The sequence below is a fragment of the Vigna unguiculata genome, chromosome 6 (genome assembly GCF_004118075.2).
Source record: "Vigna unguiculata cultivar IT97K-499-35 chromosome 6, ASM411807v1, whole genome shotgun sequence".
Classification (NCBI taxonomy): domain Eukaryota; kingdom Viridiplantae; phylum Streptophyta; class Magnoliopsida; order Fabales; family Fabaceae; genus Vigna; species Vigna unguiculata.
In genome coordinates, this window is record NC_040284.1 from 6008813 (window position 1) to 6027619 (window position 18807).

The 18807-nt window shown below is 32.1% G+C and overlaps 1 protein-coding gene across 1 annotated transcript; it reads right to left on the minus strand.

Moving 5' to 3' along the window:
• Positions 1-998: 998 nt before the first annotated feature.
• LOC114187641 lies at positions 999-2107 on the minus strand. The gene is made up of 2 exons (XM_028075936.1): positions 1715-2107; positions 999-1289 (listed from the first exon to the last, which is right to left on the minus strand). Exons 1-2 carry the CDS (start codon positions 2105-2107, stop codon positions 999-1001), a joined length of 684 nt encoding a protein of 227 aa, XP_027931737.1.
• Positions 2108-18807: the final 16700 nt, after the last annotated feature.

Here is an 18807-nt window from a genome sequence, read left to right on the forward strand (position 1 = left end):
ACAATGTCTTCCACATAAAAGTTTCCCTGCACCACCATAGCCATATAAAAAGAAGAATCCTCCCTTCTTTGAAACAACTGCTGTCATGATATCCTGATATACATGAATTTGTTCATCATTGAGTGCTTTAAACAAAATGTCATGTTCTTTTGCCATCTCTTCTTTATTGTATTGTAGCTCATCAATAATAAATCTATTATTGAATGTATGTACATCTGAAATATCAAGTTGAGGTAATGAAGGATAATCTTTCAAACATCTACCATTTGACATTAGCATTTCTTGTATTTGAATGAGACATATTTTTTGTAATTCAACAATCTCAATTTCAAGACCTGCATGAACAAAATAATGCAATTAAAAGTTATATTTATATTGAATTAAATAAATCACAATATAAATTACCTGGTAAGTTCATCTCCTTTCTTTTTTGGTACAAAATTCCATCACATAAGATACTCCATGTAGAATTCCAAACTATATCTGGTTTAGAAATTGTATTCATGGACAACAAAGTAACAAATAATCTTCTAAGTTGATACCCAGAAGCAAATTCACTTACTTCTTTTATTGCATCAATATATTCTTTATCGTTAACCAAATCCCAAAACATAACAAGCATCTTGGTATGTTTCATAAAGTTTCCCATCAATGGTCTTAATGCTTTCATAATCAATACAACCTTTTTGAATGGTGAGTAATATCCTCAAATAATAAAGTTCTCCAGAGCCCAGAGGAATATAAATAAGTCTACCAATGCTGTTGCCATTCTTCCTTGGTTTCCATTCTTTTTCTTTAGCAAACCACACAAATTTGCTTGGAAATTCAGAATAAGTCAATTCTTTTCCTTGTGTATAAACTTTGTTAGCCTCAAACCAAGCTAGAAACATTGTGTTAGCATTTTCGTATCTGTTGAAGATCACATTAATATCATCATCATCTTTAAACAAAGTTGATTGTTGGCCAGGAAGATGGAATGTCAATCTCTGAACAAGAGGTCATCTGTGATGGATGTCAAAAGCAAATATTCGCCAAGCGACTTCACATGGTGATAGATACCTACAATCATAATACCTCTTGATCTCATCAATAATGGTTTCTTTGTCACATTGTGCAGAGTTGTTGCTTATTTTAAGAGTAGCTCTGTCAGGACCCTTGTTGACATATTTGAACAAATATTTTATTGAATTGGTCTTGTTGCAATACTTTTTATTGACGTGAGCTTGATACCTCATTAGAAGTCGTGGATTGTAAGGAACAACACTTCTATTGTTCAGCTTAATTCCATTCTTCTCAACAAATCTATCATTATCAAGTCTTCTATAGCATGGATATCCATCTTCATCAATAGAAGTTGAAGATGTGAATTTTTTAGGATAAAATTTGGAACATCGTCCTTCCTTCATGCATGGTGAATTATATCTCGCAGGTCTGCATGGTCCATGAATCATGTAACTTGCTACCACTTTTTCCAATTTGGGATACAAATCCGCATTGGGCAATTTAGCTGATATTACTTTATCAATATCAGTTGATTTTTTCAATTTGCTTTCTCCATCCAACCATAAAAGTATATGTGCATGAGGTAAACCTCTCTTTTGGAATTCTACTGTGTACATTCTTGCATATATAACAAAACAAATAAAATAGTTTTAAAAAACTAATTTAATAAATATTGATATAATCTATAATACTTCCTATAGAACATACCTGCAATGGTTTTCCCAAAAAAGTCATTTTTTTTTAAATCTGTCATCATTTCATCCAGTTTCATTTTGAAGACTCTACATACAATATTAGGTCTATCTGAAGGTGATAACCCTTTTGGTAAAACAAAGTCTCTTATTTCGCTCCAATTGACATTGCATGTTATAGTAATGAACAAATCAGGATATCCAAATTTTTTACAAATTGCCATAACATCTTGACAATTGTTGAACATGTATCTTGTACCACCAGTGAATGAAGCAAGTAGTACAATACGTCTTCCAATTAAAGAAGGATCTGTCTCTCCTCTATTAACAGCCTCTTGTAATCCATTAAGAATATCACAACGAATTAACTTTTGATTAGCTCTAATGAAAGACAATCGTTGTGCTTCCACCATTGTATAGCAATCAACCAAAAATTGTTGGAATAATCGGCATGCATTCACAATATTTCCAGGTTCTATAGATCTTTGTTGTATTCTAAATGAAATAAATTCTCGCAACGAAATTCTAATTCTCACCCTGGATTTACTTCTTGAATGACATTCTCTTATTGGAATATCTTTTTGATAACCATCTTTTCCATATGGAAACATGAGAGGATATTGCAGTGGAATGAAAGCTGTGTGAGTTTCATGCAGTCTTGTTAATTCACCAGAACATTTTTTGACAATTATATCTCTGCCTACATCCATATTGCCAAAATCACCAACTATTAGAGCAACTATTTCATCACATGAAGATGTGTTGTAGACTCTAGGGTCTTTGTTTCTGCCTCTAAATAATCTTAGTGTGAAATCTGATTCCATATGTTGCAGTGACAATTCTCTTACTCCTCTAAAAGATTTCACAAGAACATTGTGAGTGTCAATCATTTGAATCAAATCAGCAACCAATGATTGATCTATATCAGATTCCTTGCTGTTAGATTTAAAACATAATAAAGAAAAGAAATGTGAACAAATGTATTTAAATATTTCATTTAAGCAAATTACTTGATCTGTTAACTAACCTGAAATGCTTCAGTTTGTTATTGATTTCATTTTCGGTATCATATATGTAAAGTTGTGCAAACTTTGGCTTTGATCCATGTTCTGGCAATAAACTTTCAATACGATGGTAATTCTGACCATTAAGAATAAATTGTGGTGGAGCAGAACCATTGTTCATTGAAGTATCTATATTACCACCAATTGAAGTAAATGAAAACATGTTATTGTATACTCTTATATTCTGTAAAAATAATTTGCTTCTAGGATCTACACCATTTAACAAACCTTCAAGCAGATTAGGTGGTTTTTTTAATAGTGGAATTTGCACTTTTCCCTTTTGACAACATAATGAGAATTGAACTTCCTTTGATGTGTTACTTTTTTCTGCTCTTTCTTCATACCACAGTTGAGCTTTACAGTATTGGCATTTCAAGCAAGGCTCTCCAATATTGAGTAGTTCTGAACTTCAGCATAAAGCATTAGCCTGAAATGCATATTTTATCTCTGAATTTCTGTACAATTGTGTGTCACATTACCTTGTAACTCCCCTTTGCAATACAATTCGTTTGTAATTGTAGTACTTGTACTATCTCCTACAATATTAGTAAAATGAGAAGTAAGTAATCATTTAAAAAAGCAATTTATTGACATAAATAAGTTAGCAATTCAATATCTTAATTACCTTCATTTGTTATTGTTGGTGAATCATCATTTGTTGTGTCTGAACAATGTTGTTCTGTTGTTGTTTCATCATCAAGATTGAATCTGTTCTGAAGTGATTGTATGACTTCAAAAGGATATTTGACAACTTTATTGTTAGAGACAGAATATGAATCATTTACAACTTGAGATGTGCCACCTATGGAAAAGAATTATTAAAACAATTATGTTACATTCATTGGCATTTTGAGTATGAACATTTGTATATATGAATAAGAACCTACTTACCTGCACTGCAATTGTAATTATTTTGTCCATAATTTCTCTGAATGTTATTGCTAACAACTGAAATCATTAAAAAAAATTAATAGAATTTTAGAAATCGTCATCTTCATCCAATTACAATAAAGCTGAATGTAGAAATTTACCGCAAGGAGTATTGTATGTTATAGTAGAAGCTGCGGATTGTGAAGTCATTAAGTTTATTTTGATTGGATCTTCAACTAAAGCAATGGAAGAATTTGATATATTGTTTTCAGGCACTGCATTGAAATAAAGATTTGTTTATAATTTATTTAAATGATATTGCATTAATAATATTGAAAATCAAAAAAGATAACTTACCAACTGTTGTCTGAAATATTGAATTAATATTTTGAAGGTTGTTCTTGTTGTTTTGCAGATCTGAAAAATTATTATTATTGTAGCATTGAATGTCCAACAATAAACAACCATACTTCAGTCATTCATGTAAGAACAATGTGTAAAGAAATAGGTAAAAAGAAGAATACTTACTAAGATTCAACTCTTGTAATGGCTTCCTTTGGATAGTGTTCTGGAATAAGTTTTCAGATTGAGTTCTTTTATCTGTCATTAACACAACAAAGATATTTGATTATCAATCTATGTTGTCAAGTTCAAATCCAAATAAAGATTTCCAAATATAATTATAATAACAAAACCTGATATTTTGATACTTTGAGAAGAATGGTTGGCAATTTTTGATTTTTTCCTTGCATTCTCTTCTTTGTAATCTGCAAAGAAGATATAAACATAGAAATGCAGAATTTGTAAATAAATGTTTGATGAACAAATTTTATAGTAAAATGATTGAAGGTATATGTTAGAAACTTACATGAATGTTGATTACTTATTGCATTCAACCTTTGTTGTAGCACCAACTTCCTTCTCAAACTTGCATTTTTACAATCGTTTTCCTCCATTTCAGCAAAAAACATATGGAATACTTCGAAAGATGTCAATAGAATAAGCAAAAACAAAGATAAGTTGACTCAATGGATGAAAAAGTGTTCTCTATTTTATTACTATATTGGTGAATGATTTTCTTAAACTTTTTTTTAGAGATTGTACCTCTAATCACCATTTTGGAAAGAAAAATATTTGTAATTGTGATAGTAAGCATTTGTAAGACTACAAAAAGCTTTTAGCAGTAGACAAAGATTAAAAATAGAAAGAGCATGCAGTGCTGAGTGGTAATAGATCAGAATCATTCATATATATAGTACTTCTTTCATAGTTGATTTGTTCTTGCAGGTAACCAAACATTTGCTTTTTATGTAGGTGCTACAACACGTCTTTTTTATGCAGTACTATATATAGTACAACAAAGAGTACATTTTCATAGCAAGTATCTGCAATTTTTATTTCATTATGTCTGGAAATTATAACATAGAATCAGCGTCTGCACATAGTAAACCAACATACATCCATACATGTATGTTTACTTATAACATATTTCATTATGTTTAATTATAACATATTTCATTATTTTACATTCAATTATAATCTGTCTCAATTAAACTAGATGAATTAAAGTTTTAGAATAAATCCCAACTCAATGAAATAAAGGAAATGGTTAATTTTTTGGTGCAAAATTATCAAGGAGAGTTGCCTCGTGATTTTACTATGCATCATGCACCAACGGTAATATTTAAATCTTGATTAAATTAATATATGTTTGAAATTATCATTTGGAAAGTTATTAATTATCATTATTTTTTATATGTTAGGTATCTGATCAAGGAAGTGTTCCTAATGAAGAAACAAATGATCAACATCCAACACCGCATTAAACGATATTATTCGTTTACTTTTAAAATTTTTCACCAAATATGCTTCTAGGAAACTTTTGGTTAATTATGCTAATAGGGAAAAACTCTAATTTGCTTTTACATTTTGGCTCATTGTAGGGAGCTAGTGCTCTTGCTTATTATGTCACTATCATTCAAATGCTACATCTCCAACACTTATTATATTAAGAGCATTATGACTGCTAGTCCACTAGTGCTACCATATGAATATATATTTGTATTGATTGCTTATTTTGAAGTAACCTTGGAGTTTTTGCTTTTTATTTAATGAGATGTGTTACGAAAATTAATGCTTTTATATAAATTTAGCCTCTAAGAGTATTCAATTTATCTATATTAGGGTACGGTCATACGAAATGGTCAAGTTACTTTTCTTTTTGTTTTAGTTGTATTGTCAAATGTCATCCTCCAAAATAATAATGAAAACCAAAATATTAAGCATAAAATAGGAAATTTCATAGAATAAGGTTCCTCTCATACTCGAAAGAATTAACTAAACAAATCAATTATCACGAAAGTACCACTTTAGCATTTTAGCAATGCCATAATAATATAAACACTAATTTTTTGGTATTAACGGGGGTTTTCGAGGAATTAACGGGGGTTTTGGAACCTCAAACATTAACGGGTTTTTCAAAACCCCAAGCATTAACAGGGTTTTCAAAACCCCAAGCATTAACGAGGGCTTTTGGAATTTAGGCATTAACGAGAGTTTGTGGAACCCAAGCATTAATGGGGATTTTCGAAACCCCATGCATTAACGGGATTTTTGGAACTCGGGGTATTAACGGGGTTTTTGAAACCCTCAATAAGTTGTGCTAGTTCTAGGGGTTGTTAAATCAGAGGAATTGGAAACCCCTGATAAAACCATTAGGGGGTCAAAACTCCTAGAAACGCCAAATATAAACCCCACTAAAAATAATTATTTATGTAGTGGTAGTAGATTTGGAATTTGAAATTTAATGATGACAATTAAGGATGGTTACGATGCAGGGACGAAGTTATCTATCTCATGTGTGACTTCAGAGAAAAAAAAATGCATCTTCATCTTTATATCTAAATTCAATATGTATCAAATTTTTGCTTCATCTATATTCTCACTAAATAACGGGTATATACCCATACTCATACCCGTACCCACTTTCTTACGGTTTTATTATCAAATTATCAATTAATTACTTTTTTTAAAGAATAAATAATTACGGTAAAAGAAACATAATATTATCAAATATTCAATGTTAGAAGGAAGTAGAGTTATTTTGTAAGCCCCATTTTTCAGTCTTATGCGTGTTGGGCCTGGCCTCTTCGTAGGCCCAAGACCAGCCCTTCCAAGGGACCCAATACCCTTGCTAGCCCTTAAACCTTTGTTGCATGTCCCATTTGCAGAAACCAGCCTTCTGTTCCTCATACGTTCTCCAGCTAGAGCTCCACTAGGGCACATTGTCTTCTCCTATTTCCAAGCTGACCAAAAACATCTCGTACCTTCTGGTAAGTCGAACTTTAGAGCTTTAGTCTGTTTCTTCACCCCTTTTCACGTTTTGAGCATGTCGGTCAGTTAGGGTTCCATTTATTTACCCATTTCGTCTTGGTTTGCACGATTTCATCTCATTACTCGAGTTCCTGGAGCTGTGATATCCCTTAGTTAAGGTCTTTTCCTTTCTGTACCCAAAACAAAGGTAAGGGAAGCTAGTTTTTGCCTCTTTCTATCGTTTAAAATATTTTCTCCTGTTGTTTTTGGGTTGTTGAATACTTTTGGAATGATGAATGAGGTTTTTGGTGATATGAGACTGTCTTGGTTGCTTTTGGGTATGTTCATTTGTGTGTGTGTTCCTGCTGCATGCGTGAAACAGTGGTGAGTGCTGTCAATCTCGCCTAAGCGAGCTCGTCTCGCCTAGGCGAGAGTGTCTAAGACTTGCCCAGGTTCTACTCGAGCAACTCGCCCAGGCGGAGGATTCTTGCTTTGAGCGACCTACTGTCTCACTCAGGCGAGAGTGACTCGCCCAAGCGAGTTCTCGAAGAAGAACCTGATGTGCTCTGCTCGCGTCCTCGTCCAGGCGAAGGATTTGATTTTGGGCGAAGGGTGATCTCGCCCAGGCGAGCTGGTTTCGCCCAAGCGAGATGCTCGCAGAGTGCCACTGTTCCAGGTCTCGCCTAGGCGAGAAGGCCTAGCTTAAGTGAGACAGTCGCTACAGCTTAGGCGAGGGCTTCTAGCCCAGGCGAGAATAGTGTAGTTATATGTTTTTGGATTCCTGTTTACCTTGGGTGTAGCTATTTATCTCGAACATGCAAGATTATGGTGTGATTTCATGAGTTGTATGAGTTGTATGCACTGAAATCTGTGTGTTAGCACGAGTAATATATGAAATTTTGTTTGGTTTGTTGAGAATGTGCATGAGAAATGAATGTTGGGATAACAAGTGGTGGTTATGAGATACGAAACATGAGATTGGTGTGAAATAGGCGTAATTCCATGAGCCTCGTGGGGAGACTTTATGGTGGCGTGTAGTATGTATATTGAGATATGGATTCAAGTAAGGACCGCATCCCGAAACTCTAAAGGGTTAGTGAGTCTCATGTAGAGCAAACTGACCCAAATGGTGAGAGTAGCGGGAGGCCCTAGTCTATGGCAGGATAATGGCCTTAGACGCTTAAAGGCTAACCTTGTGTGTGGTAGGGTGAAACCCATTGTCAATGGCTCTGTAGAGCAGTAGAGGCCACCACAAGTGCAAGCGTCCAGTGAATCCGATCCTAATATATTTATCCGGATAATTGAGTCATAGTGTCCTGCTTGTTTGCTATAACATGATGCCCTGTGCTTATTGTGTTGCATGTTAAGGAATGTTTAAGTACTTGTTCGTTGTATCATGATAAGATTAAATTGCACTAGCTTACCCTTGCATTTCTGTTTATGTTCCTGTTGTGTTTTTCTCTTTTGCGATGATCACCCTTGGTGGGAGCAGATGGCGGAAACTCTAGGAGTAGGCCCGGTGGTAGCAGTGGTGCAGCTTAGGGGAATCTGTTGTGTGACTCTCAGGAGCAGTCTATGGCCCTAGTGCCCCTTGTAATCCCTAGCTCTAGGAACTTGTCTTTTGCATGACTGTTAATTTTCTCTTATGTTGTTTATGGCATAGTGGTATGCCCAAATTTGTTTTCACAGTACACTTCTGGATGACTGTAACAGTTACCTTTCCTACGTTGTATGTTCATCTGAGTGCTTCTCGTTGTTATAACTGTGTGATACTTTATTTAGTAGTGTAATCTACTAAAAATGGGATGTCACATATTTCATCAATATCAAATATTTAGGAAGAAATTATAATTGTATACATTTCAAATTAGAATACCAAATAAAATTTCATGAGAAGCAAAAAATTTATTAAATTTTCAAACGTTAATGAAACGTAGTTGATAAAATCTAAAAATATTTTTTAAAAAAATATAAGGAAAAAAAATATTCAAATTAAAGAATATTTTAAATGTTTGTTTACTTCAATTGTTTAAATACTAATGAAATGTCTTTTTTTATATACTAATAAAAGTTATAATACATTGATCAAAATAATAGAATTTTAACATACATCTTTCATCTTTTGAACTTCAATATGTTATATCATGATAAAAATATTCATGACAAGTGGCTGATCTTGACCAAAATTTTTGGGGGAGCCAAAATAATATACGGTCATTAATTCAACAAAAATAAATACATGATTTTATAACTATAAAATAGTTATACATATCTAAAAAATTATTCATCATTTTTTATATTTTTGAACTCATCAATAATTGAATCATAACTAAATTTTTTAGCTATTTTATTTTCAATGTACATAACCATATTATTTGCAAAATATTATCTTCCATTTTATTAGTATGCAAAGATTCATTCAAAAGTCTTTACAAGCTTTCATTTCATCGATATGTGATGAGAGACCATATTGTTCTGTTTTCATCTTACCGATAGTTTCTCTTTCATTAGTTTTAAAAAATGAATTTATTCTTTTATTTTACATTAATATACCTATTTTAAAAAGAAGATTTAGACTATAACAAATAATTTATCATAATCTAATAAAAAATTTAGAGACATAATTACTAAACAAACTATAATAATCAAGTCACAATTAAAAATTAGCTATGAAAAACCACATAATACATCACTTCTTATTATATATTCATAAAAAATGAATATACAAAAAGGTCATGAAATAAGAAATAGTGATAAATATTAAATAAACATTTCACTATCATATGAGATAAGATAGTTACTTCTTTTTTATTAAAGAATAAAAGAGAAACTATGAAAAATGAAGACAAGTCCAACTTTTTTTCCATTAACAAAAGAAAACATGTAAGCATGAAAGATGAGTATAACATGTGAGAAACTCAAGAATATAATGAGAAAGAGAAAAAATTTTAATAATTTTTTCTTTATTATATTTGATATTATGTTTTATTATTTATTAACATTAAATGTTGTTTTTTATGAAAGATATAAAAAATAATTTATTTAATTTTTATTCATTTTCAATATATTACTACCTATTTTTAAAAAAATACATATAATTTAAATAAAAAAACATAAAATTTTAAAAAACATTCAAAAAGTTTGAGGGGGCCTTGGCCCCCTCCCACCCCTTAAATGTTCCATCATTGATGACAAATACATTAAATTATTATATTATAGTTAATAAAAATTATTTATACAATTTTAGTGATAAAATTACACGTATGATAATGATTAGAAAATAAAAATATTTAAATAAAAGATATCAAAATGGTATTGTACATGATATCAGGCCCATTCATATTAATTCTTTTCTGCCTGCCCTAAATTAAAGGGGCTGCCCTTGTAAGTGGGCCTAAGGGTTGGCCCAGTATAAAAAATCTTACTACGTTGCCCTAAGTCCCACTTTCCACTCTTTTCACAGAACCTTGAGTTGCAGCCGTCAATGTGACGCCCCGACTACTATACTAAATAATTATTATTTGATAAAAAGATATGGAATCAATTTTTTTTTTTTACGATTATCCTTGAGAGAACATTAATAATAACATAACTTCATATTCATATATGTAGTTTGCATCTATGTAATTGTTCATGAAATATTACAAAAATATATATTTGTTAATATTAAGAGTCCTACATCAGAATAGAAGATTTTCTATATTTTTAACATCTCCTAAAGATATTAATAGAAATTATCCATGAGTCAATCTTCAGAGGATCCACCAATAATATCCCGAACAACTCTCACTGAGCAGGTTCCTCTTCTGCTCATGCAACAGGTACATATGAAAGAAAAATATGAAAGGAGTGAGGTCTTTATAAGCCTTAAATATCAATCTTAATAAACTCAACAAACAATGCAGACACCGGGGGCCTAGATTTGGACCTACAACCACAAAACTTAATCTTGTTTTACCAGACATATGGATCCATATTTCACTTCTGATGATCCAATCTGAACATCAAAAGTTACTTTGGGAAGTGATTAGGTAGTTGAGTATTTCTCATAAAACATTGGTACAATCATAATTATTTCTTTCTCGAGAATATTAGCCATTCATCGGCTCACAAAAGAGATATATACTCACTACCTAACCTTGGCGATGCCGAGCAGGTATCGGATAGTCCCAAGTTTGGCCTATGAATATCCTAGTCCAGGGCGCTATTCTGAACTATCCAGATATTCACCTACTTGGTAAAACTTCCTTAGACCCCACCATGGTCCCTGCCTTTCATCCCGCAGTGTACCAAACTGTGACTTCCCAAATACAAACACTTTGACACTGGTTTAATCTTAACTTATTGAAACCAGACTTAACTCTTACTTAACTGACATACTCTTGGATATTTTCAAAGGTCATTAAATGTGATGACTATCAATTCATGTCATTGTATAAACAATATACAAAGAATATAAAACAACGATAAAATGGATATGCAATTTTCTTCTATCCAAGCTCACTAAATAAAATAATATTTGCTTTCACTTCACATTTATTTTTATTTTTAATTATAAAATAATGATAAAATAAGAATCAAAGCAAGAACTTTAAGTAAATAATTAGATAAGGATTAGAACATTATAATTAAATATAAAAATATAAATTAAACGGGACCAGTGCATAACTTGAGATATATTAATTGAAATAAATAAACAGGACCAGTGCATAACTGGAGATAAAAATAAAATAAATAAATAGGACCAGTGCGTAACTGGAGGTAAATAAAATAAAATAAATAAATAGGACCAGTGCGTAACTGGAGGTAAATAAAATAAAATAAATAAATAAATAGGACCAGTGCGTAACTGGAGGCAAATAAAATAAAGTAAATAAATAGGACCAGTGCGTAACTGGAGGTAAATAAAATAAAATAAATAAATAGGACTGGAGGTAAATAAAATAAAATAAATAAATAGGACTAGTGCGTAACTGGAGATAAATAAAATAAAATAAATAAATAGGACCAGTGCGTAACTGGAGGTAAATAAAATAAAGTAAATAAATAGGACCAGTGCGTAACTGGAGATAAATAAAATAAAATAAATAAATAGATAGGACCAGTGCGTAACTGGAGGTAAATAAAATAAAATAAATAAATAGGACCAGTGCGTAACTGGAGGTAAATAAAATAAAATAAATAAATAGGACCAGTGCGTAACTGGAGGTAAATAAAATAAAATAAATAAATAGGACCAGCGCGTTACTAAAGATTAAATAAAATAAATAAACAGGATCAATACATATTTGGAGATTAAATAATATAAATAAATAAACAGGATCAGTATATAATTGGAGATTAAATAAAATAAATATAAGAGGATAATAAATGAAAATAAGTTAAATGAAAGTAAATAGAATAATATATGAGTCAAAATAAATAAAAGATTAATATAAAACCCATGAGCTTATCAAGATTAATATATAAGAGCTTAACCTCACTCCCCCCTTACCTTATTGATTGAAGGGCACAATAATATTTGAAGAGGACTAGGATCTCTTTGAATCTTTGCTCTAAACTTTCTTACCATATTTTTCTCTTTCCCTCTCTACTTTCTCTTTCTCTTTCTCTTTCTTCTTTCTCTTTCTCTCTCTTCTTTCTCTCTCTCCTTCCTTTCTCTTTCTCTTTTTCTTTCTCCTTCTTTCTCCTTTCTCTTTCACTTTCCCGTAACTTCATTTCATATGTGTATATATATATAAGCCAAGCCACCATGCATGTGCTAAAGTCATCATTAGTGTCATTAATTAAGAGATAATGTTTATCTCTTCTTATCCTTTTTTTTTCTTCTTTCTTATCTTTTCTCATGTTCTTCTTATCTTCTTCTTCTTCTTCTTTTTTTCTCCTTATCTACTTATCTCTTTTGAAGTTTTTTTTTTTTTTAATACACACACCTATTTAATAATATTTTAATTAATATATTTTTACCTAATATATTTTTTAAATATATATATTTTTTATTAGTTTTGTTTTTTTTTTCTTGTTGTTATTTTCAATAAGTAAAAACATGATAAAATATATTTTTTACTTTTTAAACTACATTATAATAATATATGAAACATTAGTAAAAACATAAGATTTTCTAATTGCTTTATTTAAATAAATAATACAGTTTATTAAAAAAAAAAGGATGTTACAGTCAACCCCTCTGCTAGGGTTCTGCCTCCGCTGTTACGTTGAGCTAGGAAGTTCCGTTACTCCATGTAAGTGACCTTCGAGTTCATGCTAGTTCCCTTTTTATAACCTTTTCGTAATCTGTTGTAAGAGCCTTGGTTAACCCCATTTGTCTGGTTCTGTTCCACTCTCACCTCAGCCCTGTAGTTCATCCTTGGAGCTGTCGTACTCGTGGTCGTACAGTCGGGGTCTTCGCTAGACTTTTCCAGGTATGGGGAAGTTAGAGTCTGAGTCCTGATTGTTTTATGGCTAGGTTGGATTTTATTAGATGTTGTATGCACTATATGATTGTGTTGAATGTGTGAACTACCATGTACTATCCTTTTGGGTGCGAACAGGTGACTGTTACAGGAGAACAGTGGCGAGACCTGTTAATCTCGCCCAAGCGAGCCAGTCTCGCCTAGGCGAGATGAACAGGGAGCTCGCCCAGGACTTTTGCGCGAAAGGTCACCCAGGCGACCAGCTCGGCTTTTTGAGCGAGTGAGCATCTCGCCCAGGCGAGAGGGGTCTCGCCTAAGCGAGATCCCGCGGGTGCTCCTGCTGTCTTTTTCGAGCCCTCGCCTAGGCGAAGGGGGCTCGCCTGGGCGAGATTGCCTCGCCTGAGCGAGACCCTCCAGCCTGAGCGAGGTGCTAGGCGAGATAGTGCAGTGTGAGATTGTTTTCTTGGCTTTGTATGGATAATGCTTGCTTGGTTTTGAGTATTGTGCTAAAGGTTTGATATGAATGAGCATGATTGAGTGATGCAAGTCATGAGTCATGAATAATGGGTTGGCATGAGTTTCGCATGAGATTGTAATGAAATGGTTGGTATGAAAGAGGCATGATAACAATATGATTTGGAAATCCTTGGTACATGGATGGTTTATGATGAGATGAAATGAGTTGGGCCTGAAACATGAAAGGCATTGGCTTTAAAGGTTGGTACAAATAACGTATACATGCATGGTGAATATTATTTGGCTACGTGATTATGTTTGTATGTGTCAGTGCATAATTCCTTGGGGTCTCTAGGTGAGACTTTCGGGGTCGCGCTTCAGTGGTTGGGACGTAATTCCATGGCCCCTGTTAGTGGGTGTCCATGGTGGTGCCCCATCTGTATAACTAGGTAAGGATTCAAGGTAAGGTTGCATCCTGACGATCTAAGGAGTCAGTTAGTCTCACCTAGAGCGGACTGACTCCCGTGGTGAGAGTAGTAGGAGGCCTGAAACTCATTAAGGACTAACCTTGTGGTGAGGAAAATTGATTCATTGTAACACTTGTGACATATAGCTCAGGGGTGAGCAGCTCGGGGGTGAGCAGAGGTATCCACCACAAGTGCGAGCATCCGCTGAATCCGACCAAGTTATACGTATCCGGATGAGTCGAGTCGAGTCGTAGTGTATTGATTGGAAGTCATAACATGCTTAGTTGTTGTATGGACATTGAATGATGGAAATATATTTGATTGTATGATGAGAATATTGTTGGCTTTAGCTTACCCTGTTTATTGTATGGTTGTATTGTATGTGGCTGTTCTTTCTTGCGATGATCATCAATTGGATTGATGGGAGCAGATGGGCGAGATTCTCGTGGTCAGCAAGGAAATGGTGATTTCGCTGCTTAGCCATTTGGGCTGGATTTATCTTCTTCATGATTTCTTTAGGGCTATGGCCCATGTATCGCTTTAGGCATTGCTACTCTACTCTCTTTGTTAGACTTGTATTTGGTTTCCCATTGGCAATCATGGTGTGCCCAGGTTGTAGGGGTTGTGTTAAGGACCCCGGACTACTCCATATTACTATTTTGTGTGATGTGTCTTTTAATTTCGCTTAATAATTAAATGGGACGTTACACATGATAAAAATAAACAGTATATAAAAATATTAAAAAAATGATCAAATGTGTGTCTTAGAAACAATTTGAGATATCATTTTGAAATAGCATAAAGGAAAACAAAAGTATAATTAAGAGTATGATAAAATGAAACATACCTTAGAGATTTAAAAAAACTTTTCAAATATCAACTTAATCGATGGTTGAAAGATAAAGAAAATTGTTTTGGCGAAACAAAAGAGCTTTTCAAATGAAAATAATAATGATAATAATAGAATAAAGAAGATAAATATTTTATATTACCTAGTAAATGAAATATTTATGCTATTGAACACTTAAATTGAAAGCGTTAAACATTCTGATATGAAAAGAAAATATACAATAAATAAAAATATTAAAAAATAGTAGAAATATTCAAATGTGAGACAAAAAATATTTGATTGATATACATTATTTGAACATAATTGCAAAAAGGTTAATTTTGTATAATAGTATTTTTGTAAAGCTAAATTATGAAAATAAAAGAAATATTTATAAAATTTGGAAATTTATTTACTGTAAAATAAGAGTGCATTATTGACTACGTGATAAATTTACATATATTTATTTCGAATAGTGAATGTGTATGGTGACTTAGCAAAAGGTGAGGCACTTTGAGCTTGAGTGTTGACTTTATTCGTAAGATTCTCTAGGAAATCAGTGAGAAGAGTAACTTTGCGTTGTTGTACTAAAGGTGGATTCATCGCGGAGGCTCTTAAGGGTGGTGGGAAGCGACACTTGTTTACATTGCACGTAAGGCTTTAGAGGAGTAGGGGAAGTGGACCCTATCTGTAAGGCTTGTGAGAAGCAGGAGGGGAGGACTTTGCTCGTAAAGCTCTTGGGAAGCAGGGAAGTGGAACCATGTCCGTAAGGCTTGTGAGAAGCATGAAGGGTGATTGCTCAGTGATAAACAGTTGTTGGTAAGCTATGTGTGAGAATTACAGTGGAACTATTGTCCTTAATGCTAAGTTCATTGGTGGAATATTATTTGCATTGATGATGATGCTATGAATTGTTGTGTTAAATAGTAATTTTTGTGAGTGGTTGGGTGAGACAACCAGTAGGTTGCATGACATTTAGAGATATTTTGATCATGTATCGTTGGGTGAGTGGTTCTATTGCATTATTGATGTATGTTTGTGATTATAATGTTTGTTTTCTTCTATTAGCTCATTCTTGCATTGTTTGTGTTTTCAATAGGTGATCGTATTTTTATAGCGGAGTAGATGATTGTACAAATGTCAATGAAGTTTCCTTGATGAGGTGTTATATCCAATTTGATTGTCTATGCAACATTAGTTCCTTCTTACTTTAAAATACCTTGTTTTAGTTCAAAATAACCATCAGATAGATCAAATTGGATAGTCCTAGCCAATTATACTGGTTTCACAAACAATAATACCAAAACAACCCAAAAACAACCGTGTAAGCAATAAAATCACAATTAAATTCAATCAGTAAACTCAATTCACCATTTTTAAAAGAAGAACCATTCAATTATTATAAATAAACTATCTTCCCTTACCTAGATCGATGCTCCTAGACTTAAAAGGTGTTACCCACAGACTCTACCTCATATATGTTGCTCTACCGGCATATAGAAAACTCCGATCAACAATTAGAACACACCCTAACGATTTCAAAGATTCATCTTAAGCATTTAAATACCACATGCAAGCCCATGCAGCATATTTCTTTAAAGACCATAAACAAGGACAAAAGATGGCGTATTTCTATCTTTAAACAGAGAAAGGATGAAGTCATAAATTTAAAGAGAATGTGGAGAAATGGTTTAAAAGTAGTTTTAGAGAGATGGTGGTTCTTTTAAAATGAAACTCAATTAATAGAAAATTATATCTATAGTCTAACTTTTAGTTATAAAATAGTCTAGTATAATCTTTTAAGATCACTATTACTCTTAGTTATTTCTAGATCCCTACAAAACAACATAACAAAAAGTAAATAAATAAATAAATTATATATCATAAATTCAATTTAAAAATATAAAAATTTTAAACAAAAAATGTTCTTACAAATCTAAAATATACTCTTCCAAGACTTGACAAGAAGCTCTTGCTTACACTCTTCAACCTCCAATTTGTTATGTTCCATGTTTGCTCCTAGGTGGTTCAAGATGTGTCTAGGATTCAATGTTGTCAACGTCCAAAACTTGTAGAAGACAATCTCATGATCAAGTCAGGTATTTGCGTCAAACAATAATAAATGTAATATTGAATACGTAATAGTTACCTTGTGAACAGTATTATTTATAGTAAATTCATGAGTTTTTACTTAGTTGAGCCTAGTCTGCTTTAATGGTTTACCTTTCTTAAGTCATTTATAATCTACCTTGTGTCCTAGTCTCCTCATCAAATTACGCTCGATCATCATTAGATCTAGTCGATATGTCCTCTCGATAGATATAGCATCATATTTTGTTGTCCCAAGTGATTTGAAAAAATTTAAGAAAAAATACCAAAAATAAAATATCCAAAAATTTAAAAAGCTTAAAATTTAATTAGCTAAAAAGTAACAACTAAGTATTATTTAGTTTATTGGTACCAAACTGTATTTCCAACCTGTAATATTAATAAGGAAAAGTACAAAGTAGAACTCAAATAATTACAATTTAATGTCTATAATAACAAGTAGATGAGCTACATTACAACTAGATTTACTATCTCAACAATTTATTAACTTAATTAATTCCATACACTTCCTTTCGACCCTACACACCATCTCCCCAACCAGATCCCTTCCATGGATCCTGCCCAGGATTTTCAGACATCTAACTAACCGTGAACGATGATATATATATCACTGTTCAAAACATGTGTCATAGTTTCCTCTCTTGAAAATTAAAATTTGTATTAACTTCGTCCCGAAATGTTTGGTGATTCAATAAATAATTTTTTCGTAATGAAGAGTTATATTGTTGCAGAGGATTGGGATCACACGAAAAGGTTTTATCTTTACTTGTCGACGATTAATGGGAAGTTCTGTCTCTTTGTGGCATAACAGTAATTAACGTACTTTTATCAGCACAACCCTAATTAATGTGTGTAGGTCCCACTTTTTATTGGTGAATGTGGATTAACATCTTGTCTACGTATTCCGGTAGTTCAACAACTCCAAATGCACCTTGAAAAAAATAGTAATGTGTCTACGTATTGCTATCTTTCGTTTAACTTCAAAAGTAAGTCAGGAACTTTTGCCTTTCCTTTCTTGTTTTTAAATTTTTATAGAAGATAACGATGATTTCTAATGTAATGATATTATATAAAGTTTAATTATGATACTTTTTCCAATATTTTTTCTAACTATAAGACTTAACTTTTTTCAATATAACTCTAAAAATATTCCAATGATAAATAATATTAAAAGTATTAAATATTTTTTCATAAGTAAAAATTGAAATTAGTTTTTCTTCAAAATTTTAATTAAATTTTGTTAAGTTTATTTAATCTTTTAAATGAATTTTATGATAATATTTGAGTTATTTACACAGTTTTACAGATTTTCGCTTTAACGTTATCTACAAAATTATCATAAAACATGTTTAAAACGTTACATAAACTTAACAAAATTTTGTTAAAAGAACTAAATTCATGCGATTTTAAAGTTTGAGTACTAAATTGGACTAAAATTTTGTAAAGAAACTAATTTTAATTTTTACTAAAAATTAAAAGTAAAAAAACATATTTAACCATATTAAATATAACTGATTAATAAATTTAGGATAAATGTTAATATTATTTTAAAATTTATATCGAGAGGTAATAGAAAACCCTAAAAACTGACGT

Bases quoted from the DNA above. Each gene is read 5' to 3' on its own strand.
- LOC114187641 (XM_028075936.1), bottom strand. From the start codon at position 2,107: ATGGTGGAAGCACAACGATTGTCTTTCATTAGAGCTAATCAAAAGTTA. The intron at 1,290-1,714 runs GCAGGTATGTTC...TTTGTTGAGAAG, and splicing joins ACTTTTTTGGGAAAACCATT to AATGGAATTAAGCTGAACAA.